The 20956-nt window shown below is 43.1% G+C and overlaps 1 protein-coding gene across 10 annotated transcripts in view; it reads left to right on the plus strand.

Annotated features, from left to right (window-relative positions):
• The window catches only part of atp8a2 (ATPase phospholipid transporting 8A2), a 47444-nt gene that overhangs the window by 2564 nt on the left and 23924 nt on the right, over positions 1-20956 (plus strand). For 3 of the 10 annotated variants that reach the window (XR_008567311.1, XM_054765043.1, XM_054765042.1), the window contains exons 2-24: positions 237-344; positions 4983-5160; positions 7530-7629; positions 7788-7886; positions 7961-8006; positions 8226-8266; positions 9413-9486; positions 9631-9700; positions 9785-9912; positions 10072-10183; positions 10262-10430; positions 10512-10639; positions 10715-10792; positions 10868-10956; positions 12177-12221; positions 12333-12408; positions 12831-13019; positions 13090-13139; positions 13216-13285; positions 13362-13446; positions 13520-13659; positions 16141-16279; positions 16344-16408. Coding sequence is in view for 9 of the 10 variants with exons in the window: in XM_054765043.1 (XP_054621018.1) it covers positions 237-344; positions 4983-5160; positions 7530-7629; positions 7788-7886; positions 7961-8006; positions 8226-8266; positions 9413-9486; positions 9631-9700; positions 9785-9912; positions 10072-10183; positions 10262-10430; positions 10512-10639; positions 10715-10792; positions 10868-10956; positions 12177-12221; positions 12333-12408; positions 12831-13019; positions 13090-13139; positions 13216-13285; positions 13362-13446; positions 13520-13659; positions 16141-16279; positions 16344-16408 (2279 nt within the window). In the remaining variant the exon portion in view is untranslated. Of the gene's footprint in view, positions 1-236; positions 345-384; positions 981-1015; positions 4533-4982; positions 5161-7529; positions 7630-7787; positions 7887-7960; positions 8007-8225; positions 8267-9412; positions 9487-9630; positions 9701-9784; positions 9913-10071; positions 10184-10261; positions 10431-10511; positions 10640-10714; positions 10793-10867; positions 10957-12176; positions 12222-12332; positions 12409-12830; positions 13020-13089; positions 13140-13215; positions 13286-13361; positions 13447-13519; positions 13660-16140; positions 16280-16343; positions 16409-20956 lie in introns of those variants that run through there. The other 7 variants (XM_054765044.1, XM_054765049.1, XM_054765051.1 and 4 more) reach the window with 7 other exon arrangements.

Genomic DNA, 20956 nt, shown 5'->3' on the forward strand with positions numbered 1-20956 from the left:
TTTTCAGAGAGATAGTGAGCCCTAACAAATGGCAGCAACTGTGTGTTTACCTTTGCCGGACACAAGGGGGCGCGCATGTGTAGTTAATCCTCCAGCTCTTCCTCCTGCATCCATCGCTGTCATCTGTGTGCTTCCTGTGCACACATACACATATACAGTGCTTTCAGATATGTGCGATGTGTGTCAATTTACTTATTGTCTTGTGTGTGTGTTGTTTTCTCCCACCGGGGCCACAGAGCAGTTAGTGTTGACCACCATTAGGCAGGACGCTTCAGAACCTCAGGACCCAAGCCAGGGTGCCGGTGCCGCCATGCGTGCCCGCCTCCCAGACAGGTTTGACAAAAGTGAGTCTTGCTGCAGTTGGACTTGGATGACGCCCTTGTTTTTGTTTTGTTTTTTTGGTGAGTCCCCAAAAGGTGCATGTGCACATATAGCTAGGAGTAGATGTCACGACAACCCCCGGCCCTCAAGAGCCGCAACGCCTGGCGACTAAAAAACATTTCAGGTCTGAAAATTGGCGGCTCCTCGGGGCCTGGAGTGATGATTGCTGGGTTCAAACCTTCTCACTGCATGAGCTTGTAGGTCGTAAGATGACGAGGCGTCACCACGCAGTGTGCACATAATCACTAGCATGCATTCTTTACCACAAATGCATGTGAAAACGCATGTTTATGAGTGTATTGTATGTGTATATACATACATGTTATATGTGTGTGTCTTGGAAGTCTCATGTGTAGGATTATGAGCGTGTGGCTTAGCCAAGTTGCAGAGCAGACATAGAGGGGATTACCGTGCTTGCTCACTTGGCCCGTAAGAGGCTTTCTTGCCTTCCCCTGCTGCACCATGACAGCGGGAAATGGACCCGCCCACAAGCCTGGAGACCGGTCCAGGCGGAAGTGGCACATAGGTGGGCACTGCCAGTGTCTCCTAGGATACCAGGATGGGACGAAAGGGTCGACCGGACAGGGGGCGCTCTATTGGTAATGCTTTCCTGATCACATAGTTGGGTGGATGGAGATGGCGGTTTATGCTTACAGTGATTTGTTTACAGTGGAATCATGGATTTGTTCCCATTTCCCGTAGGACATAATGGAAATACAAATAATCTGTTCCAGGGTCAAATCGTGGCCATCATGACATTTTTAACTGTACACGCAATGTTTTAAGTCACATTACAACTGTCATACATGTGTTGCATCAAGTGCTGTATCGTAAAACCTAAAAACGATAAATTGCATTCTCAACCTTCACTTTGATGACTTGTAGTATATTGATGATGGTGAGTCGAGTGTCATACAAGTGTAAAAAGAAGTTCATCATAGATTAGCAGCCAGGACAGAGGCGTGCACCACTTTTCCTACATCGCAGTCTATGGTCGTCGTCATCATTATACTTTACTAAAAAGCCAAAGAAAAAGCTGGTCTTTTGTCTTTTGTGATGTTGTGCATGACCTACGAAAATGATGACTTCAGGTCCATTGGACATTGGCGGTCCTGCTGTGTTTTGATTGTTAGCATTACACAAAAGCAGATGAAAGGGGCGGGGCATAGGCCGAGATGTGGCTCCAGGATTATGTAAACAAACATTGCAAGGTTTTTTTTTCCACTTATTTCTTCATGCAATTGAAATGAACATTCAGGCAGGAGGGGGCTGTCAATTTAAATGTGGAAGGAGTGTTTTCGGTGGAGGTTTTACACTCAGCGCTATTCTCGTCAAGACAATTGACATCATTACAAGGTGTTGGCCAGTGCTTTGACAGCTGCTGTTGAATGCAGCTTTCTCCCACTAACTAATCATTATCAGCTGTTTTCCTCTGAGGCTCGTCATGTGTACGGTATTGGTTGAATGAAAGGCTTGGAAGACCACTGTGTATGGTATTCTAGTGAAACATGCTGTGCCGTTATTGTGTAAGAACATTGATGAATTATGCAGCCCACCTCGCTCTATTATTGAGCAGCTTCGCTTGCCTTTTTAACCATAAAAGTTTTGTCACCGGGCCGGGGCACCTTGAGACGTGCTTATGCCATGGTTGATGGATTATTATCTTCCCACATTTCCCACGTACAGGTATATATCACATATGCATGCAGACTGCCTCAAATAGATTTGGCGCTACCTGTTTGCCCTCACTCATAAACACATCATAATGGGGCCTTCTGTGGATGTACTGTCATTTCCAGACAGGTGTCAACGTTGTTGAGGGGATATTTAGTACACAGAAGGATGTCACAGGGCTCCATCTTGCTTGTGGCATTAAAAAACACAAAAATAACCAACAGAAGAAAGTTCATTTAGATTTCTAAAAATTTTTGTTTTGCGTTTCATGTTTTTTTTTCCCACTTGTTGTCTCCTGCAGCGTCCAACAAAATTCCATGCATATGGATTCCATACAATATTCACACATCTAACACAGGAAATATACCTTTCAATGTTATTTTGCACGGCAAAAATAACACGATTAACATGTGTTTTGGAGTCATGAGCACTTTAAGGCTTACTAATGCTAACGCTAATGCACTGGATTAACAGCTTTTCAGTGTCTTCATGTAACGTTTGCCTAAGGATGGATGAGTCTCACCTAGGGACGAAGGTCATTGGAACCCTCTTACCTTCTTCTTGTGTATATGATCTGGCTGAGCTGTTGAGATGTATTGCTGGTGTTTGCATGGAGTAGCAGATGGGGGTGGGTGGGTGTATCTGTTCCATCATCAGAGGAACAGAGGCATTGATCCACTCCCAAATGATCCAGAGCCAAAGTGGGCTGTTGCTGAGAAAAACATTATTGATCCAAAAGGTGGAGTGGCGGCTGTAATAAATGCCAGTTGTCAATGGCAAAACACATTTACTGTATTGTACGTTAGAGGAAAAACAGCAGTGAAAATCAGCTTGAAAAGAGCTAGTGTGCATTCTCCTTGACTAACTGTGACCTTGTCTGTTGCTATCTTGATTTAACCCCGCTGCCATTTGCTCTGTGAAGTGTTGTGAGTGCCCTGATTGTGACTTACAGCTCGGCCAGGTAATAGTCTGCTCCACACTCCTCATCTGATAGGACACTTATTATCATTTGGCTTGGATGGACTTTGACTTCTGCGGCATGCGATGTGCAGACACATCATAGCATGGCGGAGAATAGCACTACACTTAAAATGCAATACATTCTTTAAGCTCCTTTGCCGTCAATACTGAAGGAGTTTATTTTGTCTATGCAAAATATCTCAGTACTCACCAGGTGAACGCTTCGGGAACTCAATCTGCCTGACGGGCCCTGGACTTTTATTAGATTCTAAATAATTTATGCACCCTGCCTGTTGTGTTGGCTTACGCTGACAGACAACATCTCCAAGAGGAGGCCACGACCCGTTAGCGATGAAAGCAATACACTGGATGTGATTACAGTATTGAGAAAACAAATCACCAAAGCCAACCGCTTAACGTTACACCACCATTTTTCAGTTGTAGTACTTTCACCAAAGCAGCTGCAGAATTCTAAAAAGCAAATGGCAAAACAACAGGTTACTAAAGATGCTAATCTTAATTAATGGGCCTACCATGCAGCTTTTGTTTACTTTTTCACAAAATAAAGCATTAACGTTTATTTTTTTAAAAAGCTTTACTGAATAAAATAAAAAGTAATGTGATTTTTAGGTAGACTTTGCTAAAAAAAAAAAAAAAACTTTTGAAAAACGCTACTGCACACAATTAAAAGTAGCTTACAGTGTGTATATATGAGTATGTATTATACAATATATAGATATACCTGCATAGATTGCCTGTTCAATGATTCCACATTTCAACACGAGACATTTACACTTATAATATTGCAACACAAATTAATAATACGTAATGTACATAGGAAGCTGTGTTTTTTTTTGTATCTGTCTTTCTATCTTTTATATTTTTGGCTACCTTTCTGGAAGTTTAACACGTACGCACACATACACGCAATGACGTCATTCATTGTGGCAGCGCCACTGATTTCCTCCAATGACGCATCAACTGTCAGTGGCTAGCCAATGATAGTGCAGGAAGGCGGAACTTAAACAGGAACTGGCGGTTCAAATGCAGTATAACTAGCTATGCTAACAATAACAATGGCTATTACATCACCCAAATTACACCAGTTAAAGCAATAGTTACTGCTTTTGCGTCACGATTACTTTACTTCCATTGCTACATTTGAGCCGTTTGTTCCCCTCATGGCGACTGTCCCTTTAAAAAAAAAAAAAAAAAAAAAAGAAGAAGAAGAAGCGGAGCCTCGACTTTGCCCCCTCCCTCTTCCTACTAGTGGAGGATGTCCATATGGCTTCCTCTTGTTGTCTGGGCTGCCAGCAACAGCGCGCCATCACTTGAGAGGGAGGAGACTGTCCCAATTTACGGCGAAGAAGAATTCGTAGAGGGGAGCTTCCCGATGGGGCAGTTAGCCAGATGACCCGGCGACGGAGGTTGAGGGGCGAACATATTTCCACCGCGATCCGGACTTCGAGAGTCTGCTCGGGCGTGCTGCTGCTGCTGCGCACGTCCTCGTCCTGCAGGTCCGCCAAAATGTTACTGGAGTGCAGCAGCTGAGTAAAAGGCGTGCATGTTGGAGTTGGCGTTAGTATTAGTTGTATTGTTAGTTGTGTTAGCGTGGCGTGCATGCAGGCTGAGCGAGAGAGCAAAGGAGGAGGAGAAGGAGGATTGTTGCATCCTCTGTTTCTTGTCAGGGTTCTATCTACCTGTGCTGCTCGGAGTGGGCCTGCTGTGTTTGTTGGCTGTTGTGCATCCCTCAGCACATCCATTATCAGCCAGAGAGGGTGGGTGGTGTCTGGGTGTGGGATTCCCATGGGTGTGTGTGCACTGACAGCTTCCATGAAACACAGCACACATATTGACTCTGATGCTAAATGGGTCGCCCTGTCTTGTCTTGAACTGTCCCCCCTCTGTTCACCCCCCATCATCACCCTCCTCCTCTGTCACCCCCCCCCTTACTCGCACTCACCCAGCCTCGCCTCTCTCTCATCAATCCAACGGTGCAGGACCCGCTTGCTCCTCAGCCGGCTACCACAAGGCAGATGATGAGATGTCCGGGACCACGTCGCAGGCGGAGCCCGTAGAAGCCACGGCTCGGACGGTGCTGCTCAACCGGACCCAGACCACCAAGTTCTGCGACAACCACGTCAGGTAGTGTTGGGTAGACCTTCTTTGGCTCTGCCAATGGTTGGTGCACTTTTGCTGGAGGTCAAAGTGTTGGTTCTGTTTGTTCTCTGCTGCTTTTATGTCATTGCTGTCAAGTTGAAGGCCACGCTGTTAGTTTGTACTGTTTTTCTAAAGTCCACTAGTTTTTGTTAACTGTTTCCTTAAACAATCTTTTTTAATCTGTTTAAGAAAAAGACCTTGCCACGGCTAAAGACTGTAGATAAGACTCTGTAATAACTCATCCATTAAGTGATTATTTGCAGCCCGCGCAGCAGTCCCAAAGGTGAAGCGCAAAGTGTATCACCGCAGTTTGAAAATTGCTTGCCTTGACTAAACTTCACACACAGTGTAAATCAAAGCACGCTGCTTTTAAAGAGGAAGTTACGTGAGGTTCTTCTAGGCCATTTTCAAGTCTGTCATGGAAACTGTTTGAAAAGGTAAACCCTGATCTGGTGTGTTTCCACTGTGATGCGCGGAGGTGGGGTGGTGATAGCGCCACAAGGACGTAAGCAGTGTGACCGTGTAATAGTGTGACACCTTTTTCAGTTTCATTTGACACTATTTGCACAGAAGAGACTGTTTTGATCTCTGTGGGCTTGTTTGTTGGTTAGTTAGCAAAATCACGCTAAAGTGACATAACCCAAAATGTGGTTGAGGGGTGCTACACATGCCGGAGCAACAACTTTTTCAGTTTTTGTGCAGATCCGGATTAAGGTCTATTTTCGCTGTGGTGAAAAAATGTCCTGTGTTTGTAATGTTCATTGCCGCTCCCCACAGGACTGGGGTGGTAGAAAATTATTATTGCACACACATGCAGTGTTGCCCACAGGATTGCAATCTACCTGTGATGTTGCGTTGATTGGGTGGGGGAAGTTGGGTGATGTCATTGTCTAATTGGCAGTGACACAAAACAAGAGTGGAGATTTTTAAAAACTCAGCCTCAGTGTTGGTGTGTGGAAAAATGTGCAACATTGTCTCATGTTTTTAAACCTTATTCAACAACACAACATAAAGTTATTGACTTCCGAGTGTTTCATTTTGTGCAGTGGTGTGCGTGTGTGCCTTTATAACATGTACGGGCAATTACATTTAAAAAAAAAAAAAAAGACGTTTCCTGTGCTCCATGAATAGATGTGTTAATATACTACAAGTATATGGAGCTGTAACGAAAAGCCACGCAGACATTGTAGTTATATTGTGTTGGTGAGCGAGGGGGAATGTGTAGAGGCAAATTTATTTGTGGCGCGCACCCCTGCACAAATAAATTTATATTTATGGGAAATACTGTATACCTTTTAGCCTAGCAGCAAACCAGTTCAACTAAACACCAGCAGTGGTCATGGAGTATGTTCATGTCTTTGAACATTCAGTAAGACTCCTAATGGTCCTTCAGAGACTCACTCAGACTGCTGCACTTGTCTCTTCCGCCATTACCAACGTCAGATTTCTTTCTTCTTCTTTTTTTTTTAATCTCGTATTTCAGCCCGGCTAGCAACATTACGGTGCTCCCTGGCCGATTGGATCGGGTGACGCGAGCTGCGTTTTCACTGTGCTGTGATTGGAGCTTACTGGTATCCTGAATCTCTTTTGCTTTATGTTTTGAAGCTATTGATTTCTGTGAGATTAAGCCTGGAAGGCCCAGCCTCGCTCTCCTGCAGCCCTCCACCATGTCCATAATTCACTGTCGCTACAGTCACTTTTTATGTGCGTTAGTGCTGCCTCTCTCCTGCACTCACTTTTGTTCAAGTAACCAGCTCATCCTGCAGCAACAGGCATGTGTGTCCTTCTTGTGGCTCACTCTGAGCTTCCTCGCTTGAAAGACTATTTTCTACAAAAACAGAATACCTCAGCAGGAGATCATCACCCCTGCAGCTAGCATCTGTTCACACTGGCAGAATGGTGAACATCTGTGGAGTGACAGCTAGTGCTGACAGATCATGTGTCCAGCATCAGTCCCTTTAGGTACCATAACACTGTGGTTGGCACCCAAAAAACTGGAAGGGCTGCAACTTTTCACAATGGAATCATCCCAGACTGAACATAATGTACTGCTTAATGGACACAGGGCTTTAGTGTCTGGTGTCGTTTTCCTTTTAGTACACGCACACGCACACACATGCAGCGTCCATTAAACAATGCCAGCGGCTCTTACCTGTCCACTCCACAGGCAGACCCTTTCTAGGCCATCTTAAAAGCTCTTGCCAGTCGATACACTTGTCTGATCAATGCACTTGATTGAAGTCGTCAAGGTTTCTGTAGCTGCCCATTTTTGCTAAATTTAACTGCAATGATTAAAACCTGAAAAGTGCTTTTTGTTATTGAGCCACTGTGATTCTGCCTCCATCTCCCTCCAGTACCACCAAGTATGGCGTCCTCACCTTCCTTCCCCGCTTCCTGTACGAGCAGATCAGGAGGGCCGCCAACGCCTTCTTCCTCTTCATTGCACTCATGCAGGTAACACACAATGGCATGTACGTTATCTTTAAGACACTGCGACCCAGTACCACTGATAGATTGCAGTCCTGCAATCACCGTGCCACTCCATTAGGCAGACAATAGGTAGTTAATGTTGAAATGGTACTTTAATGTCTGCTACTGTTATCTCCTATCAGCAAATCCCTGACGTGTCACCGACTGGCCGCTACACCACGCTGGTCCCGCTCATTTTCATCCTCACAGTGGCGGGCATCAAGGAGATCATCGAGGACTATGTCAGTAGCACAGGACATCCTTTATTTTTAGAAGAGAAGGTGTCGTTCTCATGGAGCATCTTGTTCTCTCACAGAAACGACATAAAGCGGACAACACGGTCAACAACAAGAAGACGACAGGTATCTGCTACTGCGTGTTAATTAATTAGCATCCACTCTCTCTGTCTGCCCTTTCATGTGTACTTGAGCGTGGTTTTGTCTTCCCGTCATGCCTGAGTGCAAGGCTGTCAACGGTGGCTCATTACGCTGCAGCCGCAGACGCTTTACAATGAATACTGTATGAGAGATCCTCTATGGGCGGACTGACTGACAGCTGCTGTTCTTCTTCCTGTCTGGCAGTGCTGCGTAACGGAGTCTGGCAGACCATCGTATGGAAACAGGTAACAGTACTCAGTCATTTGTATCATAACCGACCAGGAAGTAGCATCTATTATTGTACAACAAGTTTCTTGTGCTTACTACTTCAACATTTCCCTTTACTTCAGGCACAACTTGGGTCCATCAAATCACATTTTTGTCTTCCTTATGTGACAGTAAGACCCTCCTCATGGGAGGTGTGTCTTGTGATCTGGAGGCCACATTTTAAAAAGGATAAGGACTTTTCCCTTCACTGTTATTGTTTGTTTTGTGTATAATGTCAATTGAAGGTTCTGTAATACCTTCAAATGTTACCCACTGCAAAAGCCCGAGTCAAAGATCCTCTATATGACAAGACTGCACTCTGCTGCTGTTTTTAAGGTCCTGCTACAAAAATGCTAGTCAAAGATCTTCTATATGACAGCAACATGCTGATTTTAAGGACCTGTTTGCAAAAAAAAAAAAAAGCTTGTAAAATAACCTCCATATGACTGCTATTTTTAAAGACATACTGCAGAAAACGCTGGTCAAAGATCCTCTACATAACAAAAGTGCGTGCTCTGCTGTTTTTGTGGAGTTCTACAAAATTATCGTCAAAGATCCTTTATACTGTATAACAGGAGCACTGCTCTGTTTACAAGGGCCTTTACAAAAAAACACTAGTCTAAAATCCTATTTATGACAGGAGTGCTCTGCTGTTTTGAAGTACCTTCTGCAAAAAACGCTGTATTGGACAGGAGCATTCAAGTGCAAAGACACTAGTCAAAGATATGACAAGAGTTGTTTAAGAATCTACTGTAAAGATGTTTGTTGCTCCCACGTTTTGAACAGAACTTGTGGTCTGGTCTCTTTTGGGCTGTGGACCGCAAGTTGAATAACCTTGCTATAGTGCATGGCACACACAAGGAAGCTGTGCTGCATGTCGCACACCAATGGGATGTTTGTCATCTTAAAGAAGGTTGATGTTGGACTGTGCTCATTTTTTGTGTACGTGCTTATCATTGCTTTTTTGTTTTTACCCAGATCTGTTGTAGTCCAGTTAATAGTTAAGCCTGCGCTCGCTGTCACTTTGTCACGTCCTCTCTTGGCTGCTCACTAATTTCTTTTTCTCTGTCTATCCCCCCCTTAACACCCATCTGCCTCCATGCTGTTGCACCGCTGACCACAAGGTGGCAGTAGGAGACATAGTAAAGGTGACCAATGGCAGGCACCTTCCGGCTGACATGGTCATTGTGTCATCCAGGTCAGACGTATGAATGTTTGCCAGTCAATATAATCATGTGTCTTCATGTCATTTGTTGTGTGTGTGTGTGTGTGTGTGTGTGTCTGTATAAAGTTTATTTGTGCTTTTTCATTCATGGACTGATTTAACTTATCTCTTCCACAGTGAACCACAAGCAATGTGCTACACAGAGACCTCCAACCTGGATGGTGAAACCAACCTGAAGATCAGACAGGTACAACAAGGCAGCTTTAATTTAGTGCATTAATAAATATATTCCAATATATTTTGTGCAATTGACATTATACTATTCTTCCAGGGTCTTTCCCTCACCGCAGGCTTCCAGACCCTGGAGGATTTGATGTCCTTGTTCGGTCGTTTGGAGTGTGAAGGTCCAAACAGACACCTGTACGACTTCACTGGGACACTAAAGCTAGAGAACCAAAAGTAAGAATGTACTCAATTATGTGGGAAATCACATCTTGAAACAGCTGATGCAAAATCGGGTGCACTACTTGACTTCAACCAGCAGAGGCGCTGTGATTGAAGTGCATTGGTTCATAAGAATTCAGACCAACGTGTTGCATAATGACTTCTCCTCCTTAGTCCTGCTCCTTTAGGTCCAGACCAGGTTCTGCTGCGTGGCGCTCAGCTCCGGAACACGCAGTGGGTTGTGGGAATTGTCGTCTACACCGGCCATGACTCCAAACTAATGCAGGTAAACCTTCAGAGCAGTATTTTTTTTTTTTCTTTAATTGTCAACTCCTCGACCCGAACAACCTGTCTCCCTCACAAGAACTCCACCAAGGCACCGCTGAAGCGCTCCAATGTGGAGCGGGTGACCAACATGCAGATCTTGGTCCTGCTCGGTATCCTCCTGGTAATGGCCTTGATCAGCTCCGTGGGCGCTGCCATCTGGAACAGACAGCACACAGACGAATCCTGCTGGTACCTCTCACGAGTTGGTGAGAGAACACTCACACCCACAAAAACACACACTCACACACCCACTTTGCATCCTCCTAGCAAGAAATGTTTTTGGGCAGGCGACATCTCTGCTAACTTTGCCTACAACCTGCTGACGTTCATCATCCTGTACAACAACCTGATTCCCATCAGCCTGCTGGTCACACTGGAGGTGGTCAAGTTCACGCAGGCCCTCTTCATCAACTGGGTACACAGCATTTTAAAGAATATTTGCAATAAATTTGTGCTATGAGAAGCATAAATCATATTATTAACTTTTTAGGATATGGAGATGTACTATGCAGAGACGGACACGCCAGCGATGGCTCGAACATCCAACCTTAATGAGGAGCTGGGCCAGGTTTCTTTCACTCATTATGTGGCTTAATAGTCATTTTCAAAGCTGCACTTTGCTCAGGTCGATGTGTTTTTGCAGGTGAAATATCTGTTTTCTGACAAGACAGGCACCCTCACCTGTAACGTCATGCACTTTAAGAAGTGTACCATTGCAGGAATTACCTATGGGTAAGCCTTTTTTTAAATATATTTTTTTAAAATGCCCTTTTAATTCTGATCTGTGGAAGCCTTTTTCCTCACATGAATCACTTACATCAGGGGTGTCCAAAGTGGTAGTTTCTAGCCCGCAGATTGATTTGTATTGATTTGATTTTTTTTTTATGTCACAAGCAAGACAGAGCCGCCTGTATGTGCTTTTAGGTGGGGTAGGGGCCCAGAGCAGCACCTGCTGCTCATTGGAAGATACATGCTTTCATGTTTCGTCTTCAATTGCTTTTTTGAAAACGAAATCCAGAAGGGTCTGAATAGTCACTAAGTTGGCAGCACTGATGTCTGCTGCTACTTTGTCATTTTCTCTGGCAGACCAGGCGTGTATGAGTCGTGTGAAGAAGCAGAGTTACGATGCGATCTACTGTCTGGAGTTGACGCAACTAGCTACATTTGGTGTCATTGTAACGGGTTTATGAGTAAGCGCAAGACAGGAAGTACCAAATCTATTTGTGGCTGTCCAGGAAAAAAAATTGTATGGGAGGATTGATTAGGGCCACATTAAAAAGACAAAAAGTTGAGATATTGCTTGTTTGAACAATATATCACGTTCACAATAATAATAAATCGTTCATGGTTTATATATTTGGAACAAACTTAACAAAGTGACATCACCTGTTTACAATGCAAAATGTTCGAACAGGAGTAGGACGATGCAGAGCTCATTTAATCCTACCCATTTTAAATAATAGCTACATCAATAAATAATAAGATTAAAGATGAATGAATACATGAATAAATAATGGGATTAAAGATGAATGAATACAAACTAGAGCAAAAGACTGACAGAAACTTTGTATGATGTTAACAGTAAATGCATGCAGGATATAGACTAAGCAATAACTTCTTAAATGTAATGATAACAGAATGAAATATATTTAACAGCCTAGCATATATTGATTTACACGGAAGTGGTTTTTGCATGTTTAATAACAAAAATGTTCAAAGTTGCCCCACATCTGTTAATGTTTCTTTATGTGACCATCAACGGAGGAAGTTTGGACACCCCTGAAGTACGCTTTCATCATCTTTCACTCTCCTAATGGTTTACTAATAGCTTGGTAGTACACTCTTACTTCATTGATGAAATCGACCTGTTCATTTAAGTCTGGCATGCTTTGATCGGATGAACTAATCAACTAACCAACTGATTCCTTTCGCAACCTCATTCATGACGGCAGCCACTTCCCTGATCTTGACTGTGATCGGTCCATGGAGGACTTCAGGTGAGCGGACCGTCATCGCCATCTCTTCTGCATGATGTGATTTTTCTTTTAACAACGAAAAAAACTATTAAATGTCATAAAACAAAATTCACATTTGTTTTAATTTCACAGCAACCTGCCGTCCAACAGCCACAACTCCACAGAGTTTGATGACCCGACTCTCATCCAGAACATCGAGAAAGGCCATGTAGGAGTCGCCTGTGGATGCAAACCTTATCTCACTGCATACATTTATTTTCTATTTATTTATCTTTTTTTATTATTATTTGCTTATTTATATACAGTACCAGTCAAAGGTTTAGTCACACTTGCTCATGCTATTGAATGAGGAAGTCTGTCCAAACTTTTCATCCCTGCATAAGCCATCATCTGTTTTTATCGTTGCACATTCTCTAGTAGAAAATGCTAAGATTTAAACACAGGAAGTGAACACAATGTCAGCAGTGGCTTAGTCATGGAGAAGGTGCTTCTTCCTACTCCTTTTCAAACATGTAGAATTGTGCAACTGTGGCTGTGGACTTGTTAAGCATTTTTGACATAAATGAAACCATTAGCGTCTAATTTAACTTAATAAAGTAAACCTTTTCATGTGTGTGTTTGTGCGTTCAGGTGACGGCTCCTCACATCTGCGAGTTCCTGACCATGATGGCGGTGTGCCACACAGTAGTGCCAGAGCGAGAGGACGACCAGCTCGTCTACCAGGCCTCCTCACCAGACGAGGGCGCTCTGGTGAAAGGGGCCAAAGGTCTGGGCTTCGTCTTCACTGCCAGGACGCCGCATTCTGTCATCATCGACGCTGTAAGCCTTAAACGCACACTCTTAGAAATGTAGCGGAATCTTCTTGCTGACATTTTGTTGTGTTTTCCAGAGAGGGAAGGAGTTGAGCTATGAGCTGCTAAACGTGCTGGAGTTTTCCAGGTACTCGTCTGTCTGTGTTCTGGATTACTCAGGAAATTACCCTCCATTTGCTGAAACAACAATTTTTTTTTTTCAGCAACCGCAAACGCATGTCTGTGGTGGTGCGAACCCCCAATGGGAAGCTCCGCCTTTACTGCAAAGGCGCAGTATGTTCTTGTCATTATCAGCTATGATGATTTTAGTAAAAGCTGAATTAATGATTGTTTTTTGTTTTTTTCTCAGGACAATGTGATATTTGAACGCCTGACCGTGGACTCCCACTACAAAGACTTGACTGTCGCTCACTTGGAGCAGTTTGCCACAGAAGGTAAGACAATGTTAGAATTAGGAGCTTTGTCTTCTTACTGAGCCATCTTGTTTCCATCCATCCATCCATCCAGGCCTGAGGACTTTGTGCTTCGCCTACGTGGACTTGGAAGAAGACGCCTACCAGGAGTGGTTGAAGGAGTACAACCGGGTCAGCACCGTGCTAAAAGACAGAGCTCAGAAACTCGAGGAGTGTTATGAGCAACTGGAAAAGGTTGGTAGCACTTGATTTATGTTTGATGGAAAGATATATGTATTGAACTTAATTTCAGTGTACGCCATCATGCATCAACAGGCCTCTCCAATATTATTTAGCTACACAGGAGTGACATTATATAATACCATATCATATCATATAATGGTTATGTTATGTACGTTACGTTACGTTACGTTACGTTATCAGACTATTTTTGGTAAATATTGTCCATCATGGGTGTCCAAACATTTTCCACCATGCATAACAAATAAATACGCCAAATCTATTTGGCTGGCTGCCACAAATAAATTCATGTATGGGAAACACTGCATATATTGACCTACCTACCCCTTAAATAATATATCTTATTCATAATACATTAATTTCTGCCAAGTCAAACTATAGGTAAAAGTGGTTGCGGGAATTAGTCGATTCATGAGACAGGAAAAAAAAAAAAAGTGAAAATTGCTTTTTCACTATTTAAAATTTATGTAACTAAAGAAAAAAAAAACTTTAAATAATAAATAAATAAATAAAAATAGTCTCACCAGCACACCTGGGCATGCAACATAGAGATGCAACTTCCTTTTAAGCAGGCAAGGCTGCAGACAGGTGTGGTAATTTGGTGTGATCAGAGCGTTACCCCTAAGCTTTGTGCAAGTGGAGCTACAAGTCTGAAGAGGCAGCCGGTAAGAAACTGAAATCCTCTTTTAAAAAGTCTTACTTATTACTGCTGTTTTAATGCGTCTGCGCTGCGCACGGCTTGACTTTCTTTGACTAGACGGCCGCCGATGGCGCGTGCCTCATTTGTGAATTAAGAATATAAATGAATTGAAAGCATGTGCTCACTGTATTTGTTGTTTTAGGATGTCAAATTAAGAATGCCGCCGATCGTTTATGGCACATGTGGGCATGCGACGGTGCATGTTTGGTTAATTGATTAATTAGTTCTTGATTGGAATTTTGCCTAAGCACGAGCAGCGTGTTTAGGGTGTTAAATACAAATTATGAAGTTTTCTTTTGCCCATTTAATGTACTTGTTTAAATGTTTGTTAAATCATGGTATTTATTTAATAGATTTTTATTTAATCCCACAGTTTGAGAAAACAAGCATGATGTAAAGTACAAGACTAAGTTACAATACAAATGTTACAAATTTTTTAAAATAGTTTAATAAATAGCAGTAAAAGTGGTCAAATATAATTTAAAATGTTGCCATAGAAATTAGTTCATATATTGCAATACAATATTAACTGAGTTTTATATTACGTGTTTATCCTTTTTTGAAGGTTTTCAGCTGTGCTGTGCTGTGCAGTAAAAACTTTAATGTGCATGAAAACTCCTGACTTGAACCACAAATAAACTTAAGGAAAGCAAAGCATCGAGTGGATCCAGTTTCTTCGGAGTAGCAACTGAGGCCCTTTTTTTCAAGTTCGAGGGATGCACAAAGTTGAGAAGAACTTGACATTTTAATTTCAATATGCCAAGGGACGACTTATTAAAAAACAAATTGGCCCACAGGCCACACTGTGGACACCCCCCACCTGAGACAGACATGTTTCCTGACTACCAGCAGGTGGCAGAATTGGTCCATTGTTGCAGCTGTGTGCTCAACTTGTTGAAACTGAAAGGTGGGAAGTTTTGGAGGTGAGAAGACTGAAGAGGGTTGTGTGTGTGTGTGTGTGTGTGTGTGGGGGGGGGGGGGGGGGGGTTAAAAAGAGGAAGCAAGAGTAGAAGGGGCGCTCAGACCGTGAGACCACAAGGTAATTACCCAACACCAGCTTGCCAAAAGAACCTCCAAAAAAAAGTGGCTGCCAACAAGACGGCAGTGTTACCTTGTGCGTCTGTGGGCAGTGTTTGTGTGCGCATCTGAGTGCGTCTAATAAGCGTACATGTGCGTTTAATCGGCCAGCAAATTGAAAGCAAAGAGAGCACAGGGGGACGGGCAACGGGTGGGGGTGGGGGGTACTTGGCCTGTCAATGACTCGCTTCTTGGCAACAAAGTCACAAGGTTAAGTCCAAAAGAGCCGCCATTGGACTTCATCCTCATAATTAGAAGTGAATGATGTTGCCATGAAGGAGCCCCCACACGGCCTGTCCCAATGACTTCCTACCTGGAGCTTCAAACTTGAGAAAGGCAAAAGTATTGGGACACAAGCAGGAAGTGGAAACATGAAGATGATGTGGAGTTCTTCCTCCACTTTGCAGCTACAACAGCTTCCATTCGTCTTAGAAGTCTTTCTACGTTATTTTGGATTGGGTTGATTTGTTCATTGGTGACATGGTCAGGTCCTTCCACACCAAACTCATTCAAGCATCCCCTTATCCAGCTCAGTGCATTCTTACAAGTTATTACCGTGTAGCACAATTCCTTGGCGTAAAAAAACCCAGAGAAATTGGGGAAATGGTTCACATATAATAAAGATGAACAAAAATTCATGAGAAAATGTTTACATGCACTAATAAAATATAACATTTTTGTTCCAACACTACGAACAGAACCTGATGCTGCTGGGTGCCACCGCCATAGAGGACCGTCTCCAGGCCGGCGTCCCCGAAACCATCGCCACTCTCATGAGGGCTGACATCAAGATCTGGGTCCTCACCGGCGACAAGCAGGAGACAGCCATCAACATCGGTGAGGGGAAACAGCGCTGTGTGTGTTTGTTTGTTTGGAGTTTAAACTTCTACCTCCCCATCAGGTTACTCGTGTCGCCTCGTGACGCACGGTATGTCCCTCATCATCGTCAACGAGGACTCTCTGGATGTGAGTAAAGCCTCCCTTTTTTGCACCAGAGTGTGGTTGACGGTTACTGTGGGAACCAGGGTGTGGTCCCCCTCCCAGACTGGTGGGTGGGCCTCTTTGTGTGTTACAGGTGCAGGTCATTAAAGTCTCTGGTGTCCCTGCCACTTTTATTTTTCACCAAAGGTCCCGTATGGAAGTGTCTGCTTGGTTTGTTTTCATGTGCCTTTGCTGATTGGCTTCATCAACTCAGATGCCATCTAGTGTGACTGCTTTGCCCTAAGTGCTTTCATTCCTGTCATGTGTCTCACACATAAACACTTTCTGCAATACTCCATTTATTCTCCAAATGTGCAAAACTGTACATTTTACATTTACATTCTTGTCACTTCGTCAAGATTATTACGCAGATGGCGACTTGGCGGGGTGTGGCGCCAGCATCCAATTTTACAACTTAATGTTTTGCACACACACACACACACACACACACACAAAAATTAAGTTGGTGACTTACTGCTTTAAAGCGCATTTCAGATATCGGGCTCGTGAGACGTCTTTAGCTGCGTCAATTTGATTAGTGCGAGTTCGGACAGTTGGTTAACTTTGTTTGCAGCACTCTCACAGATGGTAACACACAGTATTCCTATTTACCTAGTTGGACTAAATATGTTACATTACATTAAATTATACATTTTCCATTAAATAACTAAAACGGTGTCAGACGCTGTGTTTATGTATTCTGTTTTTTTGTTTTTTTTTTTAAGTGCATTTTGTTTAGGTGTTCTGTAAAGGATGCAAAATGCAAAAAAAAAAAATGGGCATGAAATTGGAATCGGGCTCAAAGATGTGCAGTGTTAATCCAGTTTTAGTAAAACGTGTGTTTTATAGCGATTTATTCTTGCCTTATGGAAGAAACACTTTTGTAATCCTTCAAATGTAAAAGCTGACAACAGATGAAAGTGGGCTGGAAGCTGTGGAAGCGTGTGGAATTTGACATGTGACACTTACGCGGCCCTACTGTATGCACCAGTACCCAGGACTCCCTGATGCACAATTTCAAGTGTGTGCAAATGCAACACCAAAAAAAGATACTTTCCACATAGATGGCATTTAGTGCACCCATGTCTCAAATTTGAGCAATTTGTTTGAAAAACATGGTTGCCATCAAGCAAAATGTCTTTCAAAATACATTAATCATGAAAAAAATAAAACTGTCTTTTCAGGGACACCTAACTAATTTGTCATTGAGCATTTGTTTAATAATGATTAAACTATACTGTAAATGCTCGCATGTCTTAATTTTTTCACTACAACCCACAGGGGTCACCGTACATGTCAGCCATCAATCAGGAGTTTTGGAGGGTTCTTAAGTGTGTGTGACGTGGATGAAAGCAACACTTACTCTCACTTAACATAACTTCTGTGTTGAGAGTGTGGCGTTCAGTGGATTTGAGCCGAAACAGAACAGAACACCTCCTCCGATCCTCTGTGTGGACTGAGGTGTTTGGACACCCGGCTTCATCAGTTTAGAGCTGTCCCCCTCAATATTAAATCCTTTTCTTAGCAAGACATTTATGGACAATGGAATGCTTGCATTTGTTTGAGGAAGGCACGTTTGTGACCCATAAATGCATGCTTGTAGGAGTTTGGTGTGGAAGAGCACAAGTGAACTCAAGCATTCACACATTTACAGAAATTTAAGCTGCAAAGATGGCTCAGGTGCCATATTTATGTTAGAAATGGAAGCATTTTTACATCATGTTGGTGTACTGACTGACCCAAAATGTTTCGTTGTCAACCTTCTAGATGAAGTATTATCTACATATATGAATGCATCCCCCCTTTCCTGCTCCACGTCTCCTTCACACCGTTAAGTCCACATCTGTCAGCACCTTCTCGTTGCACAGGAAGGAAGTACATACTCTGTCTGTGTGTGTGTGTGTGTGTGTGTGTGTGTGTGTGTGTGAGTGTGATGAAAGTTTTTTTTTTTTTTCTTCACCAAACGAGAGTCTTTATCCTATGCCATGTATGTGTATGTTGTTGGTGGGCGTTCCAATTGGCGCGCCTGTATGACACGCGTACACACATGCACTCCATGAATCATGAAACCTTTCCCACGATCCCTTGTCAAGGCGCCCCCTGCCCACAGTACCGCTCATTAATCATCTGTACACACACATACATACTGTATCCACATATAGCGTAGATACAGTGTCTTTTTATGTGTATGGCCAGTGCATTCATCTCGTATATTATTTTAAACTGTGTATGTGGCTAGGTCTGTTGATTTTGCAGACTCTGATAATTAAAGGGATGGTGGTGACGTAGCCTGCACCTTCCATACATGCGTACTGTCACCTCGCAGCTGTGCATGATGCTTAAATATTCCAAAAACTTCACCTGCTCCTTGTCAAACCGCCTCCATGTCTGGCCCAGTTTGGGATCCAAATAAAATCCTGATAAAGTTCAGTTCAGTGCAGACAGTGTGTGTGTGTGTGTGCTCTTGAAGCTCTGATGCGTGCAAAAAGCCAATATTTAGTTTGGAGGACTATTGGGGGGGGGGGAAGCCCATTCCTATCACAATGGCCGCAATGAAATAAGTAAGGCAGCCTTTTCCCTCAGATCTCTAAAAATAAGCGGTAATTTAGCATGACAAAGGTATTTAGTCAACAGTTTGGTTTTTTTTGTGTCCCCCCCCCCCCCCCCCCCCCATGTCTGCCATTTGATGTTGATGATGATGTTGACCGTGACAGTAAAGTCTGGACTGGAGTTCGAGGTTGCCTATTGATTCAAACTTAACATAAATAAGTCGGAAATAAGCAGCCGCTACTTCAACCATTCGCTGTTAGGCTGCTGGTTTTATTAAAAAAATATATATAATCAGATATTTCTACATGCAGGAAAAGAAGTTTGTGGCAGTTTGATTTGTTTGTTGCAGTGGGTTTCTAATATGAATAATTGGCCATGACGCATGTGCATGTAATTTTATGGATGCTGTGGTAGACAAAGTGAACAAAAAACATGAACAAAGGCAAAACAAATGAACTTTCATCTGTTGCTTCTTTTTGGGGGGTTTTTGGGGTTGGTGTTTTTTTTTTTTTTATGTCACAAGCAAGTCTGAGCCGCCTGTGAGTTCTTTTAGATGGGTGAGGGGGACACAGCAGGACCCGCTGCATGTTGAGAAGAGCAAGCGATACGTGCTTTTATGCTAGTTTCTGGAAAAGTCGCCAGAATTGTAACGTTTGAATTGAATCGCTTTTTTGATCAACTGAATCTAATTTCTTGGTAAGTTCACAACATTGATTCCTCCTGCTACGTTGTCTTATTCTCTGGAAGACCGTGTGTGTGTGTGTGTGTGTGAGGTGTGTTAATAAGCAGAGTAATGATGCCATGGAGTTAGAACGACAAGCTACATTCACAGAAAGTTCCATTATGTTTTCATGATCTACACCACAAATAAATGAGTGCATGGGAAACACTACATTTAGCAGTGTGGTTATGACTGTAGTTTGGTGCTGAGTTGTGCCACTTTTGTGTTCATTCCTGTGCAGCGAGGTGAAAACAAGCTTGAGATTGTTATCTGTCACACATGCACTGCATGTACACTCGCATGGAAACATGCACTGCATGTGTGTGAAAGCGCAGGCAATGCACACACGTGCACTTTTGAGTTTCAGGACTGTGACAACCTGCAATCTGCTTTAATCCCTTCATTATGTTTGTGTTTTCCTTTGCCATGTTTAGTGGGGGTGGAAAGGTGAATGCAAACAGGAATTCCGGCATACAAAGAAAAACACAGCCACGGGCTGAGAAAACAAGAGGAAAGGGGAATATTTGGGAGGAGCTTCTAGAGGAGGAGGAGGAGGGACAGATGTGTGCATGCGTGCGTCGCTGTTTGGAAGGGTGAAGAAAGGCTGCATTGTTCATGTAATTGTCTTGTGTGAGCGTCCGAGACGCTCTGCTCCGATGACTGCCAGTCTGATGGGAAAAAATGTTCAAAAGGCCACTTTGAGTTGAGGTGATATTCCTGAGACAAAAAGATTTAAAAAATCAAACAAAAATTAGAAACTTTTTATTATTAGACTCCATTGCAACAAAGCGGTGCTTCAGAAGCTCCACAGTGAAGCAGCATCAGTGAGATTTTATGATGCACATTGTAGTCACCAACCGCCCTACAGGAGTGAATTTAACAGGCCTATAACCCGCATAAAGAGGTTGTTACAGGATGTTTTGCGCTCTTATTAAAAGCTTAAGTGGCTGAGTCAAAGTAGCGAGCTTGTTCTCCTCACAGTTTGACGACTGCAGTGTTTTCTCACAACATTCTATGGAAATACTTGAGTGCTGCACTGGTGCACGTGAATGAGGTTTTTGCTCACCGTTTGTTTGCTGTCCTCCCGCCGCTGCATTCTGTTGATTTGTGAATTTTGACCCGGTGCCACACTGGACATCAGTGCACTGACCTCATGTCTGCAGCTATGAACTTTATATCAGCAGTCTTTATTGTTTAGCACACAGAAGCACTTACTGGATTTTGTTTCTAAATGGCTTAAACACATGTTTTTCATTTACTGA

This window comes from Dunckerocampus dactyliophorus, chromosome 21, assembly GCF_027744805.1.
Source record: "Dunckerocampus dactyliophorus isolate RoL2022-P2 chromosome 21, RoL_Ddac_1.1, whole genome shotgun sequence".
Classification (NCBI taxonomy): Eukaryota; Metazoa; Chordata; class Actinopteri; order Syngnathiformes; family Syngnathidae; genus Dunckerocampus; species Dunckerocampus dactyliophorus.